The sequence below is a fragment of the Nerophis ophidion genome, linkage group LG21 (assembly GCF_033978795.1).
Source record: "Nerophis ophidion isolate RoL-2023_Sa linkage group LG21, RoL_Noph_v1.0, whole genome shotgun sequence".
Taxonomy (NCBI): domain Eukaryota; kingdom Metazoa; phylum Chordata; class Actinopteri; order Syngnathiformes; family Syngnathidae; genus Nerophis; species Nerophis ophidion.
Genome location: NC_084631.1, coordinates 44,768,673 through 44,792,721, shown reverse-complemented (window position 1 = coordinate 44,792,721; position 24,049 = coordinate 44,768,673). Strand labels below are relative to the sequence as shown.

The window sequence follows — 24,049 nt, the reverse complement described above, 5'->3', positions numbered from 1 at the left end:
GAACGCCAGTGTCTCTCACAGAAGCCAATGGAGGAGCCAAGATGACAGCTGCCTTTTTGACAGCTGCTGGAGGAGGTCGCATAATCCACTCTAGCCGACTTAATACCACAATTTTCCCATCCCAAAACTTTCTTGTTGACGTAGAGAAACATGTTCGCTTGACCGCTCTGTGTTAAAGCTTCACAACAAACAAAAAAACACCGGCTGTGTCTCGGTGCTAAAGGCAGCTGCAATCCACCAACAGCATTCTTCTTTGACGTCTCCATTATTAATCGAACAAATTGCAAAAGATTCAATAACACAGATGTCCAGAATACTGTGTAATTATGTGATCAAAGCAGACTACTTATAGCTTGGATCGGGCTGGAAAATAATGTCTGCTACAACCGGTGACGTCGTCATACCGCGACGTTCTCAACATGACACTTGGCGGGAAATTTAAACTTGCAATTTAGTAAACTAAAGCAGGTGGGTAAAGTGTCTTGCCCAAAGACACAACGGCAGTGACTAGGATGGCAGAAGCGGGGATCGAACCTGCAACCCTAAAGTTGCTGGCACGGCCGCTCTACCAACAGAGTTAATAGTGTTTTAGTGAGATTATAAAGTCATACTCGAAAGTCGGAGGGCTGCGGTGAACGCCAGTGTCTCTCACAGAAGCCAATGGAGGAGCCAAGATCACAGCTGCCTTTTTGACAGCTGCTGGAGGAGGTCGCATAATCAACTCTAGCCGACTTAATATCACAATTTTCCCATCCAAAAACTTTCTGGTTGACGTAGAGAAACATGTTTGCTTGACCGCTCTGTGTTAAAGCTTCACAACAAACAAAAAAACACCGGCTGTGTCTCGGTGCTAAAGGCAGCTGCAATCCACCAACAGCATTCTTCTTTGACGTCTCCATTATTAATCGAACAAATTGCAAAAGATTCAACACAGATGTCCAAAATACTGTGTAATTATGCGATGAAAGGAGACGACTTTTAGCCGTGATCGGTGCTGAGCTAATATGTCGGTTACAACCCGAGACGTCGCAAACACGTCATCATTCCGCGACGTTTTCAGCAAGAAACTCCGCGGGAAATTTAAAATTGTAATTTAGTAAACTAAAGCGGCCGTATTGGCATGTGTTGCAATGTTAATATTTCATCATTGATATATAAACTATCAGACTGTGTGGTCGCTAGTAGTGGCTTTCAGTAGGCCTTTAACCGCAATAGATAAATGTAACAAATACCAACATTGTACAATTTCAGAATGTTTTGTTTAACAATAAACAAGCACAATCTGAAGTTGTCTTTATTTCTAAGTTATCTTGTCGTGATTTGACCAGTGTGGCTCACTTGGGAGTAGATTTTTCTCCATGTGGCCCCCCATCTAAAAATGTTTAACACCCTTGCTTTAAATGCACACCAGCTAAAACTGCAAAAAAAGCTCTAATAAAGTAATAAAAGGGGCAATATGGTCTTGTTATTAATGCTGCATAAGTCATACATTATTATTTAATGACCCATGTTGATAAGAACTAAGAGTTTGTTTGCTTTCATAAAATTCAATTAAAGTAACCTTTTAATGCTTTCAAATGACCCGTATGTCATATATTATACTGTAATAATTTCCCCCTATGTCATATATCATACTGTATCAGTAGTGCAACTGTCATTAAAACAGGACATGCTTTTTTTTGAAAAGTATATTTATTAAAAAAATTAAATAGGAAAAGCAAATAAGGCTTACATCAAGACCAGGCAAGTGTTAGACAAAAACAGTCTTTAGTTTTACGTTTAAAAATCTGGAAGAGAGAAAAAAAAAACAAAAAAAACAGTAATTTTGTGTGATATGACAACAGTGGATATTTCTGTGAGAGATCATAAATCTCATGTTAGATGAGGAGAAAAAAAACAAAAAGTGTACAAGTTCACAGACATCCTCCATCTTTGTTATTGCTGTCCAAACATCTACCAGGCAGTAGAATGAACACATGAGGTTGCTGTTTAGCTACTTTCATGCCCCCCCTGCACTGCTTTTGGTCCTGTCAGCGTCATATTGACACACTCTGCATATATATATCTCGTTATTGGCATATGGCGGACACACACACACAATCTCTCCATACAGTATTGTCATAATCAAAACTTGTGAAGAGTATCTTTCAGCATCATGACAAAAAAGGCACACACTACACAAGTTTTAACTTAACGGTGCTGAGTGTGTATTGCATGAAGCACTTTGGAAACTGACCAGACCAACAACACATGATGCCCCTCTTACATAAATATTTAAATATGCCACATCTTTGGACCAAGCGGAAGGGACATGTCCAGTAAGCTATCAGAAAAGATTAAAAACGCTTATTTAAAAACAAAAAAAAAAAACACACCGCCGAGACACGCCTTTGATGTGACAAATTGGGAGTAAAAGATTGATGCTTTGACACTTGAGGTGCAGGGAATATACTGTGTAAGCACTTTCAAGTGTGTTGCATGCATTTTGGGGGAAGGAGGACAACATTCTCTCAGCAGCAGCAGCAGACTTCCACTATCTAGTCAGATCAGGCACTTGAATTCACCACAGAGCCAAAGTTACTGCTCTACTTGGCCCTGCTTCTGCAAAGGTGACTGATTTTACTTTAAAAAGGGTATAAAACTTTGGGATTTTAAGAGAACACGCACACACACGACTCCAGCTGGCTTACAGAAGAAATCATTCACAGTAAGGCAACAAACAGACACTTGCTTCAAACATTCACGCTAAGGCGACCGTTTGTTTGCAGAATCCTGCTTTGAGGATGAGCCAGCAGTTTCATGTGAGAATATTCAAATCCGGTGCTTTTGCTTTCCTCTCCAAAAAACGCACACGTACCGAGCTGCTGTGGCATCTGGAAGGCGGGGACCTGGGCGTGCTCAGGCGAAGTACATGGTCCCCAGCGTGTCGTGGTGGATCTGCACCGCTTTGGCCAGCACCTGAGGGTCTCTGCCGTTGCTCTGCCCGGAGACGTGGCTGCCCTCCGCGCTGTCGCCAGGAGAGGAGCGTGCACACAGGAAGAGATGGTGAATCAAACAAGGTGCAGACAGGAAGAGATGGTGAATCAAACAAGGTGCAGACAGGAAGAGATGGTGAATCAAACAAGGTGCACACAGGAAGAGATGGTGAATCAAACAAGGTGCACACAGGAAGAGATGGTGAATCAAACAAGGTGCACACAGGAAGAGATGGTGAATCAAACAAGGTGCAGACAGGAAGAGATGGTGAATCAAACAAGGTGCAGACAGGAAGAGATGGTGAATCAAACAAGGTGCAGACAGGAAGAGATGGTGAATCAAACAAGGTGCACACAGGAAGAGATGGTGAATCAAACAAGGTGCACACAGGAAGAGATGGTGAATCAAACAAGGTGCACACAGGAAGAGATGGTGAATCAAACAAGGTGCACACAGGAAGGGATGGTGAATCAAACAAGGTGCAGACAGGAAGAGATGGTGAATCAAAGAAGGTGCACACAGGAAGAGATGGTGAATCAAACAAGGTGCACACAGGAAGAGATGGTGAATCAAACAAGGTGCAGACAGGAAGAGATGGTGAATCAAACAAGGTGCAGACAGGAAGAGATGGTGAATCAAACAAGGTGCAGACAGGAAGAGATGGTGAATCAAACAAGGTGCAGACAGGAAGAGATGGTGAATCAAACAAGGTGCACACAGGAAGAGATGGTGAATCAAACAAGGTGCACACAGGAAGAGATGGTGAATCAAACAAGGTACACACAGGAAGAGATGGTGAATCAAACAAGGTGCAGACAGGAAGAGATGGTGAATCAAACAAGGTGCACACAGGAAGAGATGGTGCAGACAGGAAGAGATGGTGAATCAAACAAGGTGCAGACAGGAAGAGATGGTGAATCAAACAAGGTGCACACAGGAAGAGATGGTGACTCAAACAAGGTGCACACAGGAAGAGATGGTGAATCAAACAAGGTGCAGACAGGAAGAGATGGTGAATCAAACAAGGTGCACACAGGAAGAGATGGTGAATCAAACAAGGTGCACACAGGAAGAGATGGTGAATCAAACAAGGTGCACACAGGAAGAGATGGTGACTCAAACAAGGTGCACACAGGAAGAGATGGTGACTCAAACAAGGTGCACACAGGAAGAGATGGTGACTCAAACAAGGTGCACACAGGAAGAAATGGTGAATCAAACAAGGTGCAGACAGGAAGAGATGGTGAATCAAAGAAGGTGCACACAGGAAGAGATGGTGACTCAAACAAGGTGCACACAGGAAGAGATGGTGACTCAAACAAGGTGCAGACAGGAAGAGATGGTGACTCAAACAAGGTGCAGACAGGAAGAGATGGTGACTCAAACAAGGTGCAGACAGGAAGAGATGGTGACTCAAACAAGGTGCAGACAGGAAGAGATGGTGACTCAAACAAGGTGCACACAGGAAGAGATGGTGACTCAAACAAGGTACACACAGGAAGAGATGGTGACTCAAACAAGGTACACACAGGAAGAGATGGTGACTCAAACAAGGTACACACAGGAAGAGATGGTGAATCAAACAAGGTGCACACAGGAAGAGATGGTGAATCAAACAAGGTGCACACAGGAAGAGATGGTGAATCAAACAAGGTACACACAGGAAGAGATGGTGAATCAAACAAGGTACACACAGGAAGAGATGGTGAATCAAACAAGGTGCACACAGGAAGAGATGGTGAATCAAACAAGGTGCACACAGGAAGAGATGGTGAATCAAACAAGGTGCACACAGGAAGAGATGGTGAATCAAACAAGGTACACACAGGAAGAGATGGTGAATCAAACAAGGTACACACAGGAAGAGATGGTGAATCAAACAAGGTACACACAGGAAGAGATGGTGAATCAAACAAGGTACACACTATAGAGCAGGGGCCGGGAACCTTTTTGGCTGAGAGAGACATGAAAGCCAAATATTTCAAAATGTATTCAGTGTTAAAAAATATGATATGGCTCTCACGGGAATACAACTAAATGTGTGCATTTTTAAGTAAGACTAACATATTTAGAGTATAATAAGTCTCTTATTCTTTGTAATAACATTGTTATTCAGAAGCTAACCAATAATAAATAAAATGTCATGCCTGTTGATCATGTTTGTTTGGCCATGTGCTGTTTGTCTTTTGGAATCTTTAAGTTCCTGTTTTTTTCCACTCCCTTGTCTGGTTTCCTTGGTTACTCATTTTGTCCACCTGTCTCTGGTGGACTAAATGCCCACTCACCTGCTTCCCGAGCACTAATCAGAGGCAGTATTTAAGCTTGTTTTTGCAACTATTACCATAGTAACTAGTACATCATGCAAAAAGCTGAGAGTCCAAGCATTGAAATACTTGGTATAGTTGAAGACTTAGTCATTAAAAACATGAGTAAACATAATGGCAGCTACACTTCCCATATTAAAGATCTAAGAAAATCCTTTTGTAATGTCCAGCGGGCCAGCTTGAAATACTTAACGGGCTGCATGTGGCCCCCAGGCCTTCATTTGCCCAGGTCTGCTGTAGAAGGACTAAGTTTTCCGTTGCTGCCCCTAAGCTCTGGAACAGTCTTCCCCTCCACATTAGGTCAGCCCTTTGCTTTAGTTTTATTTTCCTATTTGTCGCACTTTTCTCATTACGATATTTAGCAAAATTTTTACTTTTTATTCGACCCCTTTTAGCTTATTATTGCACTATTTTGTTCAGCTCATTCATTGTTTATGTTCTGTTTGTTTTGTTGCTCTATGCTTTTTAACCTGTAAAGCACCTTGGTTATATTTAAAAGTTGTTGTAAACGTGCTGTATAAATAAAATTGACTTGACTTAGCAGCAATTGTTAATGCACTACTGTTATTTGTTTTACCCCCTGCAACCCTGATAAAACATGGATGGATGGAAGACTTTTTTTTACTATTTTATCATCTTCATACTGTATGTCAGTTATTCACCCTTTCTCCTGAGAGTTACTTTTACAAAATAAAAGCCCCAAACAGCCTCTAATTTTGTTAAACTTTTTCAACCCACAAAAGGGAATAAGCTTATTTTGCCAAGGCATTGACAAAATGTCAGTATACTGTATACACACGACAAAATAACTTGTTCCTCCATCTTGTATTTCAGTACACATTTCACCATTTAAGTTACTTTGACAAAGGATTTTGTGTTTTATTTATATGACTGGCAACATTTAAAGTATATTTAAGAAACAGATCTGCCATTTTCTTTATGCTATTTTGTGGTAATTTGTCATTAACATTTTTATTTATATGACTGGCAACATTTAAACTATATTTAAGAAACAGATCTGCTATTTTCTTTATGCTATTTTGTGGTAATGTGTCATTAACATTTTTATTTATATGACTGGCAACATTTAAACTATATTTAAGAAACAGACCTGCCATTTTCTTTATGCTATTTTGTGGTCATTTGTCATTAACATTTGTATTTATATGACTGGCAACATTTAAACTATATTTAAGAAACAGATCTGCTATTTTCTTTATGATATTTTGTGGTAATTTATCATTAACATTTATTTATATAACTGGCAACATTTAAAGTATAATCTATTTAAGAAACCGACCTGCCATTTTGTGGTCATTTGTCATTAACAGACTCATCATATGGGAATTGAACGGTGACAATACTGAGAGTTCAAGCATTATTTGACCCCTTGGTGAGCTCCTGGTTGCACACCCTTACTATATGTACTGATATTATCCCCAATGATCCTTTCCTCTACCTGTCATGATCTTTGTCCACCAGGTGGTAGCGTGCACGGAAGGCCACCAGGTGGGCGTAGTAGGCGGGTGCTGGGATGGAGACTGAGCGCGTGCAGCGCACGTAGGTGTGGCACAGCTGGTAGGTGAGGAGCTGGAACTCATCGGCGGTGAAACAGTTGTCGTCCCACAACACGTGGTAGTGCGACGGCCTGCTTGTGCCCTAAAGGTGGAAGTTCAAGGACAAACTTAGCTTATGACTTAATCAGCAAAAAGCTTCCTGGCAACACAAGTAGACCTGGATTCCAGCATGGCTGCAGAGATAAAAGTCAAACTCATAAGGGTGAGTGATGTCCGTGTCCACCGTCGTGCCGGCGGGAATGTTTCCGCTTCTCCCAACCTGCCGGGAATGTAAAAAAAGACAAATGAAGAGAAACTGTGGCCAACTCCGAGCCCTGATGTACATGAACTTACCCGCTCGGTGTGATCAGCACAGAAGAGACGTGTGTGATGTCGTTTTTGTACAACAATGTAAGTGATCCCAGGCTGGTATTCCTTCTCCAGACTGATGCACGCCTCCCTGATGGCGAGTAGCTCATAATACAACACCTGTACAGGAAACACACAACAGCACATGTGAAGAGTAGAAGGCTAAGGAGTAAGTTTGTCAGAATGACAATCACAGCAGCAATACTTCTACCTCCAATATTAGTCTTATTTGTACAAGACCCAGAACCAGTCAAGTTGGCACGTTGTGAAAATGGTAAATAAAAACAGAATACAATGATATGCAAATCATTTTCAACTTATATTCAGTTGAATAGACTGCAAAGACATGATATTTAATGTTCCAATTGAGAATTTTTTGTTGTTGCAAATAATCATTAACTTAGAATTTAATGGCAGCAACACATTGCAAAGAAGTTGTCACAGGAGCATTTTTACCACTGTGTTACATGGCCTTTCCTTTTAACAACACTCAATAAACGTTTGGGAACTGAGGAAACACATTTTTGAAACTTTTCAAGTGGAATTCTTTCCTATTCTTGCTTGATGTACAGCTTAAGTTGTTCAACAGTCCGGGGTCTTCGTTGTGGTATTTTAGGCTTCATAATGCACCACACATTTTCCATGGGAGACAGGTCTACAGTCTAGTACCCACACTCTTACTACAAAGCCACGCTGTTGTAACACGTGGCTTGGCATTGTCTTGCTGAAATAAGCAGGGGCGTCCATGAAAGACGTTGCTTGGATGGCAACGTGCGTTACTCCAAAACCTGTAAGTAACTTTTAGCATTAAAAGGTGCCTTCACAGATGAGCTAGTTACCCATGCCTTGGCCACTAATAAACCCCCATACCATCACAGATACTGGCTTTTCAACTTTGCACCTGTAACAGTCTGGATGGTTCTTTTCCTTTTTGGTCCATATTTTCCAAAACAAATTTGAAATGAGGACTCAGACCACATAACACTTTGCATCAGTCCATCGTAGATTAGCTTGGGCCCAGCAAAGAGTCTGGGTGTTGTTGATAAATGGCTTAAGAGTTTTAACTTGCACTTGCAGCGACCAACTGTAGTTACTTACACGGCATCCACCTGCGGGATGTTCCCAATAAGTGTTTGATGAGCATTCCTCAACTTTCTCAGTTTTTGCCACTTGTGCCAGCTTTTTTAAAAACATGTTACAAACATCAAATTCCAAATGAGCTAATTGCAAAGAATTAAGTTTACCATTTTGAAGGTTAAGTATCTTGTCTTTGCAGTTTATTCAATTGAATATAAGTTGAAAAGTATTCTGCTTTTATTTACCATTTACACAACGTGCCAACTTCACTGGTTTTGTATATTCCAAAGAACCAGCGTCTTCTACAGCGGAAATTAGACTCTATTCTTGTCATCATGTCAGAGTTAAAGGATCACTCTGCTGTTTATGAACTCTGCAAAAAAGCTAGTCAAACATCATCTCTATGACCACACTCCTGTTTAAGAATCTGCTACAAAAATGTGATTCTCAAGTTGGACTGAACCACCAGTTGAATAGCCCAACTATTCAACTGGTGGGGGGTTCATAAAGAAATACAATCATGTGTGCTTACGGACTGTATACCTGCAGACTGTACTGATCTATATTGATATATAATGTATATATTGTGTTTTTTTTGTTGACCTAATAATTAAAAGAAAATACAATTTTAATTTCTTGTGCCACGGCCCAGTGGTTGGGGACCAGTGGTCTATGGCACACGTATCAAACAAGGCCCGGGGGTCAGATCTAGCCCGCAAACACCTGGAAATGATGTGTCAATGTATTTAATATTTTCTTACTAAATGTAATGGGTTTTTTTTCCTCATTTTTGACAGAAAAAAATATGTACTGCTTGAAATTGCATGATTTTGTCTTAATAAAAATATTTAACTTTACAGCAAACTACCCATCAAATTGATAAAAATTACAATTGTACGTTCTTTACAGCATATTACTGTAAATTGAAAAATTACTGTTTTTTTGCGTTATAATTCAGTTGACTGAGCTGCCAGTTTGACTAAAATCTACAGTTAACAGTGTATTACTGTAAATGGACTGATTGAAACTTTTCTTAGACAATTGCACAGTACAGTACATATTCCGTACAATTGACCACTAAATGGTAACACCCCAATAAGTTTTTCAACTCGTTTAAGTCAGGGTCCATGTAAATCAATTCATGGTACAAAGACTGTAAATTTGTTTTTAAAAAGGTAGAAAAACTGGCAACCAAGTTGCCAGAATATAAAAAGAACTTGTACTTTTTTCCAATAATACAATTTTGTAAAAAAAACCTATGTAAATTTAATAGTGAAACTCTGGCAACGCAGCTGCCAGCTTTTCCCCTAAAAAAATAACTAAACAGTGGTACTGTTTTTATATTTACCGTAAAATGTTGCAAAAAAAAAAAAATATATTTTACAGTAAAATTTTCTAAGTGTAAACAAGAAAGTTTGATCATATATACCTATACTGGCTCACCTGCACTGGCTTCCTGTGCACTTAAGATGTGACTTTAAGGTTTTACTACTTACGTATAAAATACTACACGGTCTAGCTCCATCCTATCTTGCCGATTGTATTGTACCATATGTCCCGGCAAGAAATCTGCCTTCAAAAGACTCCGGCTTATTAGTGATTCCTAAAGCCCAAAAAAAAGTCTGCGGGCTATAGAGCGTTTTCCGTTCGGGCTCCAGTACTCTGGAATGCCCTCCCGGTAACAGTTGGAGATGCTACCTCAGTAGAAGCATTTAAGTCTCACCTTAAAACTCATTTGTATACTCTAGCCTTTAAATAGACCTTTTTAGACCAGTTGATCTGCCGCTTCTTTTCTTTTTCCCCTATGTCCCCCCCCCTCCCTTGTGGAGGGGGTACGGTCCGATGACCATGGATGAAGTACTGGCTGTCCAGAGTCGAGACCCAGGATGGACCGCTCGCCTGTGTATCGGTTGGGGACATCTCTACGCTGCTGATCCACCTCCGCTTGGGATGGTTTCCTGTGGACGGGACTCTCGCTGCTGTCTTGGATCCGCTTTGAACTGAACTCTCGCGGCTGTGTTGGAGCCACTATGGATTGAACTTTCACAGTATCATGTTAGACCCGCTCCACATCCATTGCTTTCGGTCCCCTAGAAGGGGGGGGTTGCCCACATCTGAGGTCCTCTCCAAGGTTTCTCATAGTCAGCATTGTCACTGGCGTCCCACTGGATGTGAATTCTCCCTGCCCACTGGGTGTGAGTTTTCCTTGCCCTTTTGTGGGTTCTTCCGAGGATGTCGTAGTCGTAATGATTTGTGCAGTCCTTTGAGACATTTGTGATTTGGGGCTATATAAATAAACATTGATTGATTGATTGAACTGTAAAACCGACAAGTCTGCTTAAAACAATTTAAATGAGTTTCAGAGGCCAATTCATACATTATTCACTGTTACTGATGGCAGCCATAACTGCCATGTGGCCCTCAATGAAAACCACTCTGTAGTGTCCAAGCTCTTCAAGAACCACATCCATTCTTGACAGACAGTCACCAACGTGTGGGATTCTTTGTTTAAAGCAGCCAAATGATACGTAGGAAAATGAGCCAGTTTGCTAAGCGCAATGTTTGGCAGAACAAAACGGCAAAAAAAAACCTGGAGGCCCGTGAAAGTGGAATGGTACCTGTCTGAACTGGCCCTCGGAGACACCATCCCTGTAAAAGATCAGCCTGGTCGGCTTGTAGCGAGTAGATTTGTAGAACTGGATCAAGAGCTCTCGCACCATGGAGCCCAGGTCTTGGATGATTTCCTGTCTGGGCCGCTGGACTCGCACGGTAGCACAGTACCTGCTGGGGTGGGCGTCCATGCTGCCGACCACCTGCAGCAAAAATGTAAACAATGATAAGTAAATAAAGCTCACTGAAACTGTTTATGAACAAGTTCTGAAAGTGTTAAAAACAAACGTATCTTCATTGTCAGATATTAAAAAAAACATCAAACTAGGACAATGACACCATCTCCATTTACAAAATCTTTCATGACAAAAGCACTCCATTACAAGAGTTTGTGAAAAAAACCAACAGATCAACAAGAGCTGGTACTAGTGGTGACTGTAGTTCTGTTCTGCAGTCCTTTGAGACATTTGTGATTTGGGGATATATAAATAAACATTGATTGATTGATTGTTCAGAAGAAAATGCCTTTGGTCAAATCACTTTGTCTGTGCATCTCACACCTGGAATGCAATACATAAACTTCCAACCCCGTCCTCTTTCACCAAACATCCCAAAGCTTTGAACCGTGTGGTACACCAGTCCGAGACAAGCATGGACTGCAGCGCATCATACATGCTGCCGAGAAGGTCATTGGCTGCAAACTCCCATCCCTCCAGGACCAGGAGGCGTGTGGGTCGGATCACAGCTGACTCTTCTCACTCTGGACACAAACTATTCTGCCCTCGGGCAGGAGACTATGGTCCATCCAGACCCACACCTCCTGCCACCTGAACTGTTTTGTCCCCTCGGCCAACATGCACATGAACAATAAGATCTGATAGCTCAGGTACAGCTCATCTTATTCTGTGTTTTATGTTGCAGCAAGTAAAATGGCAATAAAAACTACTCTGATTCTGCAAGAACACGGCTGCCTACAATAATGCCTAAATGTGTACCGTATTTTTCAAACTATAAGGCGCACTCAAAATCCTATAAATTTTCTCAAAAATGGACAGTGCGCCTTTTAAACCGGTGCGTCTAATGTACGGCATAATTCTGGTTGTACTTACCGACCTCGAAGCGATTACATTTTATACATGGTGTGATGATAAGTGTGACCAGGAGATCTCAGTCACACAAGAGATACACCAGTAATTTTATTAGCGCATATCTAGAATTTCCGCCGGGTCAAACTCGTCACGTCACCTGTCATTTTCAAAATGGAGGAAACTGATTTCAATCATTTGAAATCGCCTAAAGGGAAGAAGATTAAGAGCTATTCAGTAGGATTTAAGGTCCAAGCTATTGAATATGCTAAAAAGAACAGTAAGCATCTATGTTTATTAATATACCGTAGCTGCGTGTGTCAAATATGAGTCATTAAATGACTCCCGCCTCCTGGTGGTAGAGGGCGCTAGTGATCCTTCTTGCGACTACTCGGCTGCAGAAGAAGTGACAACAAGCAGCGATCGTTTATTTTTTCCTCTCGCTTGCACTTTTAACATGGAGGATTACATATCTAAAATAAAACAGTTTTCTAAACTGGACTTTCAATCGAAGCAGGAGGTAATAAAAGGAAGATCTCCATCGAGACAGACTTTTAAAACTGAAGAAAGATAAGGAAGACTTCAATAAACAAGTTATCGATGCTTTTGATCAGAAGGAGCTGCGCATGGACTTCATTGATAAGTAAAGGTAAGACCATAAAGTTTTTTTTATTAAATGTGCTTTTCATGATGATATCCTTACATCACCCAAATTTGTAAGCACAGGCCTAAATTTACAGCATGCCTTTGGTAAGCACCGGAGTGAGAAGGTTTTAAAATAATTAGCGCATGCTTGCCTTTACCGCATGCCTTTGGTAAGCGCCGGAGTGAGAAGAGGTTTACAATTAATTAGCGCCCTGGCGGCAATTCAAGGAAATACGGTAATTGTTCTACTTGTCAATGTTGTCATATACATGTCCAATGTAGACAATCTGCTGAAGGGACTTAAGATAGAAATTTGCCAATGGCTATAATCTTGCATATTTACATGTATATTACCATGAATATGTATTGTCCCATTTTAAATAAAAGACAAGGAATGCATCTTGATATTGTCTCACCGCCGCAATAGATGGCTTCTTGCCATCCCCTGCTGGAGGGTGAGTGACGTCAGCCCCGAGGAAGATGATGGGCTGCTGGAACACAGAGGGTCTGGGTGGAAAAGGGACACAATGTTCACTTCAAAATAATCTGATCAAGTCACAAACGGTAATTGGCAACAAGTGTGCCATTTGTAGTTTGTCGCCTTACCGTTGGTGAGGAACTAGAATGTTATTGATCCCTCCGAGTTTGACGTTGATCTTGAGGCAGAGGTTGGACAGGGTCTGCGGTGAGGTCTTCACGACATTCTTCACCTGCACACACTGAGTGGCTATGCCAAGGAGGGTGTCTCCTACCCGCTTTACCTCAGCTGCAGATGGCAAGTTGGACGTTAGATCAGTTATATTTTATTCACATTTTCAGTATGGCCTCGGTTTGGTGTAGAAATAGTTGTCTAGACGTACCGTAGACAGGCGTTTTGCCAGGGAGGATTACGATGATCAGCTGAAGACCCAGGTAAGCGTTCTTCAGGTGTCTGAACATGGGCTCCACACTGTCGGCACCTTGGGCATATTTACAGAAACTCGGTTGGCCCTGGATGGGCATCCCAGCATCCTTTGAGATTTTCCGTAGCTGGTCAGTGAAGCTCCTGGATGACAATGGCGACAAATGTAAGATTTAAGTTCCCAAGATCTCCATTTTCCATGTATTTTTATTTTCCTGGTCTCACTTGAGAATCTCTTCACGGCACTGCCTCTGGGTGGCGAAACAGGCAATGGCCCATGTCTTGATGTCCACTCCGGTGTGAAACTGCTTCCCCCTCATGTCCCACACTCCGTGACTGGGCGTGGCCACTGTGCGGTTCTGCAATGACAGTGCAGGGTTGATCTGCTGGGGCTGGCAGGTACAGTACAGTACAGTCTCCCCATTTGCTGGGGTTGCACTCAAACGCCCACAAATAGGCTATATTTGATACGCTAAACCAGCGATCTCAAACTCAGTTTACTTGGGGACCGCAGGAGACAGTCTGGGCTGCATCAGGTAGGCCAAAATAAAAGCTTTGCTAAAAAATATTCCAATCTTCTCAAATGTCTTTATTTTTGTTTTTTCCACACAAAAAATGAAAAAGAAAAAACGTAAATAAAGGTTTGGGGCTGTTGAAAATATTTTAATTCCACTTGGGTCACTGTTGTGTTTAGCCAACGCATGGAGAACGCCATTTCTGCTTCTTTTTCCAGACTAACGGCAGATAAAAGCTTGGTAGCAATCCTTTGTTTTTGCATTCAATGTTCATGTCTTTGAGGAGGAGATATGGTAGAAAGTAACAACCAAGATAGCAAGCACTAAAAAGCCACTGCTCCCGTAGTCATTCAAATAACACCCATCCATTTTCTACCGCTTGTTCGCTTTTTGGGGTTGCTGGCGTCTATCTCAGCTACAATTGGGCGGAAGGCGGGGTACACCCTGGACAAGTCGCCACCTCATCGCAGGGCCAACACAGATAGACAACATTCACATTCACACACTAGGGCCAATTTAGTGTTGCCAATCAACCTATCCCCAGGTGCATGTCTTCGGAAGTGGGAGGAAGCCGGAGTACCCGCAGGGAACCCACGCATTCACGGGGAGAACATGCAAACTCCACACGGATAGATCCCGAGCCTGGATTTGAACCCAGGACTGCAGGACCTTCGTATTGTGAGGCAGACGCACTAACCCCTCTTCCACCGTGAAGCCCAACTATAACATATAGAACATGTTATACGTTTACCAAACAATCGGTCACTCCTAATCCATAAATGCCATGAAATCTTCCTTGATGTCGCTTCTAAACAACTCCGCCAACTCCAAAGGTATGCGCCGCTTCCTCTTGTCCTTTTCTGCTGCATATTTCACTACATCCATCTTGTAATCTGCACTACATGATTTCCTTTTTGCTGCCATTTTTGTTCAGCCCATCTCAGTTTTTTTAAGTTACCGCCAACGTTGAAATGATCCATTTTAATAGCTACAGCAATAACATAGCAGTTAGCATTCCATGACCCACAATGCACTTCTGCCATGACCCTCCCACGGCGAATTCTTATTGGTTGACATGTGACGATTGCTGACATTTTCTTCGTCTCTTGCACAAATGAACTAAATAATATTTGATATTTCACGGTAATGTGTTAATTTCACACGAGTCGCTTCGGAGTATATGTCGCACCCCCGGCCAAACTATGAAAAAAAACCTGCAATTTATAATCCTAAAAATACGCTATATACATTACAAGCATGCAGGATCACAACTCTTGTTACAGCATTTTCCTGTTAGAAAATGACTGACTTGACTCGAGAGGGCACCCTTTGCTGGATTCATAGCTGTAGTATACATGGCAGTCGTTTACAATAAACTACTAGAAAAAAAAATTGCTAGAGGTATTTAATGTTAAAATTTAAGACTTTAAAACATTTCATAAACATGAAAGGCTTTTAGAAAATAAATGTATTACACGATAACGGTGGAAGTGGATATTGACATAATATAGTGGTTCTTAATTCTTTGTAATACCCCCTTACACTTTTAGGTACTGAAATTCAGCGTAACCTCGATTTACAAGTGCTCCAACTAATGTGTTTTGAGATATTGTCATTAATTTTTATCCTTAAATGATTTTAAAGCTAAACAGAGCATTTGAAGGAGCCTCAGTCATCTGTAACTATTTTACTTAATGTCCATCCTGTCATTTAATGTGTAACTTTGCTGCCTCTTGGCCAGGACTAGTTTTTAATCACAATGAGATTTTTCCACTGTTAAATAAAAACATTTCTAAAAAAAAAAAACACTGTTACGCTTTAAATTGCAAACAAAAATTTGAGTTACAAGCATCCCTTGCAATTAGTTGGCGTGACAAGTGTCACAGTAATAGTAAGAGCCGCCCAAAACATCTGGTCTCACTCGCTAGCATTAGTGTAGTTAGAAGTAGGACATCATTTTGCTTTGCAACCTTGGGAAGGAGAAAAGTGAGTGTGAAGGACGGTGCGTAGAAGTGTATAATATTTACTGAATTAAAAAAAAAAAAAAAAAAGTTTGAGTCAAGAGTCCAAAGCCAAGAAAGTTAAAATATCTGAATGGAGAACATTTACCCATGAAAATATAGAAAAGCTGCTGAAAAGGAGATACTGTAGAAGCCTGCTCTCCAAAATTCCCCACATAATACTTCATGAAATTGTGCGGTGTTCGTACAATATTTGTTAAAGTTTTTCTTTTTAAAAAAGGCATTCACATTCACTATGAATTGAACAAGTTGAAAAATTTATTGGGGTGTTACTATTCTGTGGTCATTTGTACGGAATATGTACTGTACAATCTACTAATAAAAGTTTCAATCAAAAACATGTAAAAATGGTTTCAGAGCCAATCACCAATTAAATTGATTTCAATTAATTTCAATGTGCATGTTGATTTGGAGATTCAAGTTTAAGTTAAAAGCTCTGTCATACAACCACTAAGCTCATAAAACGAGGTACTATTCAGAGCCTGCTAATTTAAAAATATGTTTGTATCACTTTAAAGCATGGGTGTCCAAACTTTTTCTGCAGGCGAGCTACTCTTCACTTGACCAAGTCGAGGGGATCTACCTCATTCTTATATAGACATTTTTGTTAACAAGTTAAGAGTGTTTTATAATAATACAAGCATGTTTAACACTTATAGATTCCTTTCATGAAGACAAAAATATAAGTTGGTGTATTACCCGATTCTGATGACTCGCATTGATTGGAATCAGACAGAAGTGCTGATAATGTCCACATTTTCAAATGGATGAGAAAAAGAAAAAAAAAGTGCTCCTTTCTGTCAGATACCACATGAGTGGTTGGGGCGGCATAGCTCGGTTGGTAGAGGGGCCGTACCAGCAACTTGAGGGTTGCAGGTTCGATTCCCGCTTCTGCCATCCTAGTCACTGCCGTTGTGTCCTTGGGCAAGACACTTTACCCACCTGCTCCCAGTGCCACCCACACTGCTTTAAATGTAACTTAGGTATTAGCTTTCACCATGTAAAGCACTTTGAGTCACTTGAGAAAAGCGCTATATAAATATAATTCACTTCACTTTTTGGCATCTTATTTGTCCAGATTCCATACTCGTTTTTATAAACTTTACAAGAAATACAATGCGGCAAACTCTGTGCACGCCAGTTTCTTTGAGACTCTTATTTTGTTAGAGCAGGCAGGATGAAGCAGCGCTTTTATTGTGAAGACAGGAACTGTGCAGTCGGTCTTTAGCGTTGTGACGGCAGGTCCATTGCGAGAATTTGTTGAAATAGCGTTTCTCGCCTTCCCCTCCATCAACCAGTGTTATCTCAGAAGATCTTTGGGTGCCGTGAATTTCAATCAAATGACGAAAGTGACGTTTTAGTGAAGATTGATGATCACTAATTTGTAGGTCTATTTTTTTAATGTCTGGCTGGCGATGGACTGACACACCCTCTACAATCCACTGGTAGCTCACGATTGACGTAATGGGCACCCCTGCTTTAAAGGCTATGTATACACTAAGACAGGGGTGGGCATTACGTCGATCTCGGAGGGTGTGTCAGTTGATCTCAAGCCAGGCATTAAAAAATATACATAAAAATGAGCAATCATCAATCATACCAAGACTTCACTTTCGTCAGTTGTTTGACATTCTCGGCACCAGAGGATCTTGTGAGATGACGCTGGCTGCTGCGAGCTCATATTTAAGAAAAAAATCACTAACAGGGCGGACGCAGAGAAACACATTTTCTTTCTAGAGACTCCGTACCTACTGTCAAAACTCTAAAGACCGACTGCACAGTTCCTGTCTTCACCATAAAAGACCTGTTTCATCCTGCCTGTGCTAACAAAATAAGAGTCTCAGAAAGCTAGCAAGCTACGGAGTTTGATGCCAATGTATTTCTCCCCCGCCCTCAGCGACCGCTTTCTCACTTGCTTGCCCACCCGCACAGTCACTGAAGTCACTCCCCTGCTGCCAGACATTAAAGGGCCACACACATATGCTACTCTCATAAAGTGTTTAAAAAGGAGTATGCAAGTTGGACAAATGAGATGCCAAATCCAACCACTTTCATGTGGTATTGGACAGAAAGGAGGACTTTTTTTTCCCTCCATTTGAAAATGCGGACGTTATCAGCACCACTGTCTAATTCCAATCAATGCAAGTCATCAGAATCAGGTAATACACCAACTTATATTCTTGTCTTCATGAAAGAAAGGAATCTATGTGTGTTAAACATGCTTGTATTATCATTAAACACCATTAACTTTTTAAAAATGTCTCTTTCATAAATAAATAAAATTTATAAATAGGAATGAGGTAGATCTCCTCGACTTGGTCAATTGAAAAGTAGCTCACCTGCAGAAAAAGTGTGAGCGCCCCTGCACTAAGGATTCCTAGTCAGCTTGATTCATTTGAACACTGCTGCCATCTAGATGGAGGCTTAAAAAAAAATACTGCAGTATAATTAAGACTAAGTTTTAAAAGGAAAACAGAAGCAGGAATGGTATAGTAAAAAGAAACATGCTAATGATGTGTGGTAGGTACCATGAAGGGTTCAGAGCTCACCCTGCCGCCATATTGCAGCATGGGGGCAGGCAGGATGCGGCCCGTCACCTGAGCCATCTCGTCACGTATGTGGAACTGGAACTCCTTGACAAATGGGTCGGCTGCATAATTGGCGTTGCGCACCTGAGACAAAAAAAAAAACAAAAGTAAGGTAAACAAGCTCGGGAAAAAATAAATAAAAAGTTGTATCTGTGGGTGAAACTCACCAGGCGGCTGATCTCTTCCTGTCTGTCTGGAGCAGAGCGGGCTGTTGCTTTTATCATGGTGGACGTCTGGTTATCTGTCAGCTTTTTAATGCAGCGCTGACCAGCAACAATATTGCACACCTTCATGGAAAATAAGTGCCATCATTGTTTTTATCATCAGCCTCTGCATAGATCCAACACTTTCTGAAAATGGGGCTGTTTGCAACATTTACACAGATGCTTAGAGGGCAATAACTTTCTAATGTATTTTACATAGTAAACCCCGCCCACTTAAATCTTCTAGAACGTAATGACTTAACCACGTGCGTACGCAACCCATGCAAGCGTATTGGCTTAGGGCAGGGGTGTCCAAAGTGCGGCTCGGGGGCCATTTTTTAACGGCCCCACGGCACATTTTAAAAATACTACGGGAAAAAATTTAAAACAAAAAGTGGTATAAAAGAGCAAAGAGTTAAAATGTAACAAGAAAATGTTGCAATGTTTACTCTAATAACACAAAGCTGCCATTCAGGCTGTTTCTTTAAAAAAAAAAAAAGTGAATCAAAATGAATTATTGACCAATTACATCACATTAAATTACACTTTTAGATATTTTTGGGGCCAAATGTTGCATATTTTGTGTTTAGCATATAAAAAACTGAGCTGTTTTTTTTAAAGGGCCTAAAACGAAAAAACAAAAAACTACAAAAAAACTTATAATTGACGAATAGATCTGAAGATGATCTTGAGACCATTGTGATAAAAGTAAACAGTAAAAAAATATTTATTTTTTAACACTTTAATGAGCAGGACCCTTTTGGATCAGCGTATTTTGTTTTTAGGTGTCATTGCACAAAAAATAAAATTAAAATCAATGGTGTTATGAGTTGTTGAACTTTTTCTGGCTCCAATTATATAATCTCAAACATTCTACTTAAAAATGTTATTGGGTGAAAATATTGCATATTTGGGTTTTTTTCCCCCCATAAAAAAAAACAAACCACGGTTTTCTTTGACAAAAAGAGCATGCAACTTAAATCTTTAAAAACGTCATATTGACAGAGTTGATCTAGAGATTTAAAACTTGAATAATAATAAAAATATCAATACTGAATGACATTAACATTTTATTTTTACCAAAACCCTTTGGGGTTCCCGGTATCAAGCCTGAGTGGAGGCCTAAATGTATATTTTTTATTCATATATTGTATTGGTTTTTAAAATAAATGGCCCCCGCTTGCTTTGATTTTTCAGTGTACGGCCCTCAGTGGAAAAAGTTTGGACACCCCTGGCTTAGGGTGTTAGCCAATGATGATGATGTCATTGAATGTACAAAACCCAAAACCAGTGAAGTTGGTACGTTGTAAATAGTATTTAAAAAAAAAAAAAAACAGTATACCATTTGCATATCCTTTTCAACTTCAATTCAATTGAACTGACTGCAAAGACAAAAAATATTTAATGTTTGAACTTAATTTTTGGGGGGCAAATATTCTTTAAGTTAAAATTTAATGGCAGCAAAAAGTGGGCACAGGGGCATTTTTTACCAGTGTGTTACATGGCCTTTTCTTTTAACAACACTCAGTAAACATTTGGGAATTGAAGAGACACATTTTTGAAGCTTTTCAGGTGAAATTATTTCCCAATCTTGCTTGATGTACAGCTTAAGTAGAACCTTGGAAAATGTAAATAGTCATGAAAATAAATGTAAAAAAACGCATTGAACGAGAAGGTGTCCAAACTTTTGGCCTGTAATGTGATAGGCTCCAGCACCCCACACCACCCCAAACGGGACAAGCGGTAGAAAATGGATGCATGGACTGCTCCGACAAATGAGGATTTTTGCATTAAGAAACATTTTATGAAATTTTGACAAAAAGCACACTCCGGTGGTGAATAAAGTTTAAGGTGAAAAAAACACAGAATATAAACAATTAAAACTGAAGTTAGTTTTTATATTGCTATTTAAATGTATTATTTCACTTGTGGTTTATTCATTCCTAATTTATATCCATGTTTGTTAACTACCGTATTTTTCAGACTAAGTCGCAGTTTTTTTTCCATAGTTTGGCCGGGGGTGCGACTTATACTCAGTTGAGACTTGTGTGAGAAATTAACACATTACCGTAAAATATGAAATATTTGTCTCATTCGCGGAAGAGACAAAGAAAATGTCAGCAATTGTCACACACACGTCAAGCAATAAGAATTTGGCGAGGGAGGGTCATGGGATGCTAACTGCTGTATGCTACTGCCGTAGCTATTAAAATGGATCATTTCATCGTTGGCGGTAATTTATAAAATCTGAGAAGGGCTGAACAAAAATGGCACCAAAAATGAAATCATGTAGTGCAGAGTACAAGCTGGACGTAGTGAAATATGCAGCAGAAAAGGATAAGAGGAAGCGGCGCATACCTTTGGAGTTGGCAGAGTTGTTTAGAAGCCACATCCAGGAAGAAGATTTGATGGCATTTATGGATTAGGAGTGAGAGATAGTTTGGTAAAGGTATAGCATGTTCTATATGTTATAGTTATTTGAATGACTCTTACCATAATATGTTAGGTTAACATAGCAGTTGCTTATTTATGCCTCATATAACCTACACTTATTCAGCCTGTTCTTCACTATTCTTTATTTATTTTAAATTGCCTTTCAAATGTCTATTCTTGCTGTTGGCTTTTATCAAATAAGTTTCCCCAAAAAATGCGACTTATACTCCAGTGTGACTTATGTTTTTTTCCTTCTTTATTATGCATTTTCGCCCGGCGCGACTTATACCCCGGAAAATATGGTATGTTTTTTTAAGTTGAGTTTTGGAGGCACAATGTATGAGGTTTTAAAATTCATGAATTGTGGTATTAATTGTAATTACAATATCAATCAAAATGATCACGATTATTAGTTTGCCATAATCATCCAGCTTTAACGAATGGTACAAAAGCTAGCCCAGGGGTCGGGAACCTTTTTGGCTGAGAGAGCCCTGAAAGCCAAATATTTTAAAATGCATTTCCGTGAGAGCCATATTATATTTTTAACACTGAATAGACTTTATTGTCATTATATTTGCATATAACAAGATTAAAGAGTCCAACTTAAGGTGTTGTGGGAAGAAATATGGGGTAAAATAAATAACACAAGAAGTAATAAAGGAAAAACTAACAATTGAAATAAACAGACTAATAAAAACAAGCAATCCTGTACAATATAAAAAAACACTATAGAAATACTAAATACTGTACAATATACAGAACAAGAGTACCAAAGTAATAATACAACTAAATGCGTGCATTTTTTTAAGTAAAACCAACATTTTTAGAGTATAACAAGTCTCTAATTCTTTTTTAATAACATTGTTATTGCTTGAACAGGTGCGGTAGAAAACGGATGAGAATGTTTTATATTTTGAACGTTATTTTTAACATGGTGGTTACCAGCGGAATTATTCATTACTTATCGTGTTAAGCAATGTCAGCTGAGGTTTATCTGAGAGCCAGATGCAGTCATCAAAAGAGCAATACATATTTTTTTTTCCCCCCTTGGCCTCAGTCTGCACCCCCACTCCAGGGCCCAGGCTAAGACCGATTTTTTTTTATTTTTATTTTTTTTAAATTTATTTTAATCTTCTATTCTCCCCCCTCCCCTCCCCCCGTTTACATGTATGTCATCTTTTTTGTAAGGGGCGCTGGAAGCCGGCAGACCCGTCAGCGATCCTGTTCTGTCTCCCTGTAATGTTTGTCTGATCTTGAATGGGATTGTGCTGAAAATTTTAATTTTCCTGAAGGAACTCTCCTGACGGAATAAATAAAGTACTATCTAATAGGTTCCCTACCCCTGAGCTAGCCAATGGCGTTTATTTTTTGCTTTGAAAAATGTAACAGTGAGCAAGCAACAAACAGCGTCTTTAAGTCATATAAAAAGAAATAAAAAACGAAGATAAAAAAAAAAAGAAGTGTGTAAATAGAACCAAACAATACAAAATACAATTAGAGAGTTATTGAACAATGTTGGTTACCTCCAAGGGCAAGTAGGTGTGTTTCTGTTCCTGGCCCACCTGCAGGCAAGGCAGGTGTTGATACCTGAGATGTAGACTGTACTTCTCTCTGAAGTACTGCGCCACCGTGCGCTCAATGGTCTGGCCATTCTCCAGTTGCAAAGGAAAACTGGAGGACACATGAACTTATTATGCATCTCCTCGACAATTAGGTTTAAAAATCCAAAACATACGTTTGAAGGGTGGCAGGGCGCCTCGTTACGTTGCAGACTCTGTACTTCCGACGCATGCTTCCGCAGTGTGTCACCTCCACTTTCAGCCCTGGAAAACAGGACATTGAAGCCGCCGGGAGAACATTCAAACTGACTGACGATACTGTGGTGGAAACCATCATCACCTTTGATCTCCTTGGTGAATTTGACCCTGTGCGAATCGGTGAGTGGGCGAGGCTGCTCGTCAATGTTGTGAATGTCCAGGACCTCACACATGAACTGGAGGACTGGCTGGGATTTGTAAAAAGCTGTGGCTGACACTGAAATAAAAAAAAAAAAAAGGACAAGGACATAGTTGACCCTGGAATTTCTATGCTGCTGCCATCCAAAACATCACAAAAAAAATGGATTTAAATAACTCAGCATTACAGTTTATGCTTCAATATTTGCTGCATTTTGGCATGGACACCTTTAGGAAAAAATGTCCTAAATATTAAGCAGAGAACAACAATGGTGTACTAATAGGTGGAATAGTATATACTATCTACAGAGGTTGGTAATACAAAATGGCACATGTTCAAGTACTGTAGTCAAGGGTGTGGCACCAAATTATGGGGCCCCCCATTCCACCCTAAACCCAACATCACTGCCCCATACTCACACGTAGGGCTGGGCGATAAAACAATAACGATATATATCGCGATAGACATGTGATCAATATCAATAGAAAATGGGGTCGATAGAACGTTCGATAATTTCACTGAGTTCTGTTAGAAAAAAATAGTAAGAAACGCAGAACCGGAACCGCACGGCATTCTGGGGGGGGGGGGTGTAGGCAAAAAAAGGGCTTTAGCCTCTCGACCTATCACGGCCGAGCCTGAACTGCAAAGCAATCTGGGAAATGCTAATAGGAAAAAAAAAAAAAAAAAAAAAGCAACGATTGATTGATACTTTTATTAGTAGATTGCACAGTACAGTACATATTCCGTACAATTGACCACTAAATGGTAACACCCCAATAAGTTTTTCAAC

At 40.2% G+C, this 24,049-nt stretch overlaps 1 protein-coding gene across 2 annotated transcripts in view; it reads right to left on the bottom strand.

Annotated features, from left to right (window-relative positions):
• Positions 1–1,673: 1,673 nt before the first annotated feature.
• ago3b (argonaute RISC catalytic component 3b) overlaps positions 1,674–24,049 on the bottom strand; it is a 43,116-nt gene continuing 20,740 nt past the window's right edge. For both annotated transcript variants that reach the window (XM_061882739.1, XM_061882740.1), the window contains exons 7-20: positions 23,203–23,337; positions 23,039–23,126; positions 22,827–22,974; positions 18,835–18,954; positions 18,608–18,751; positions 13,769–13,902; positions 13,503–13,687; positions 13,249–13,408; positions 13,059–13,149; positions 10,921–11,115; positions 7,211–7,345; positions 7,035–7,136; positions 6,760–6,959; positions 1,674–3,007 (exon numbers count right to left, since the gene is read on the bottom strand). In XM_061882739.1, the coding sequence (XP_061738723.1) occupies positions 2,899–3,007; positions 6,760–6,959; positions 7,035–7,136; positions 7,211–7,345; positions 10,921–11,115; positions 13,059–13,149; positions 13,249–13,408; positions 13,503–13,687; positions 13,769–13,902; positions 18,608–18,751; positions 18,835–18,954; positions 22,827–22,974; positions 23,039–23,126; positions 23,203–23,337 (1,946 nt within the window). In that variant the 3' untranslated portion in view covers positions 1,674–2,898. The remainder of the gene's footprint in view (positions 3,008–6,759; positions 6,960–7,034; positions 7,137–7,210; positions 7,346–10,920; positions 11,116–13,058; positions 13,150–13,248; positions 13,409–13,502; positions 13,688–13,768; positions 13,903–18,607; positions 18,752–18,834; positions 18,955–22,826; positions 22,975–23,038; positions 23,127–23,202; positions 23,338–24,049) is intronic.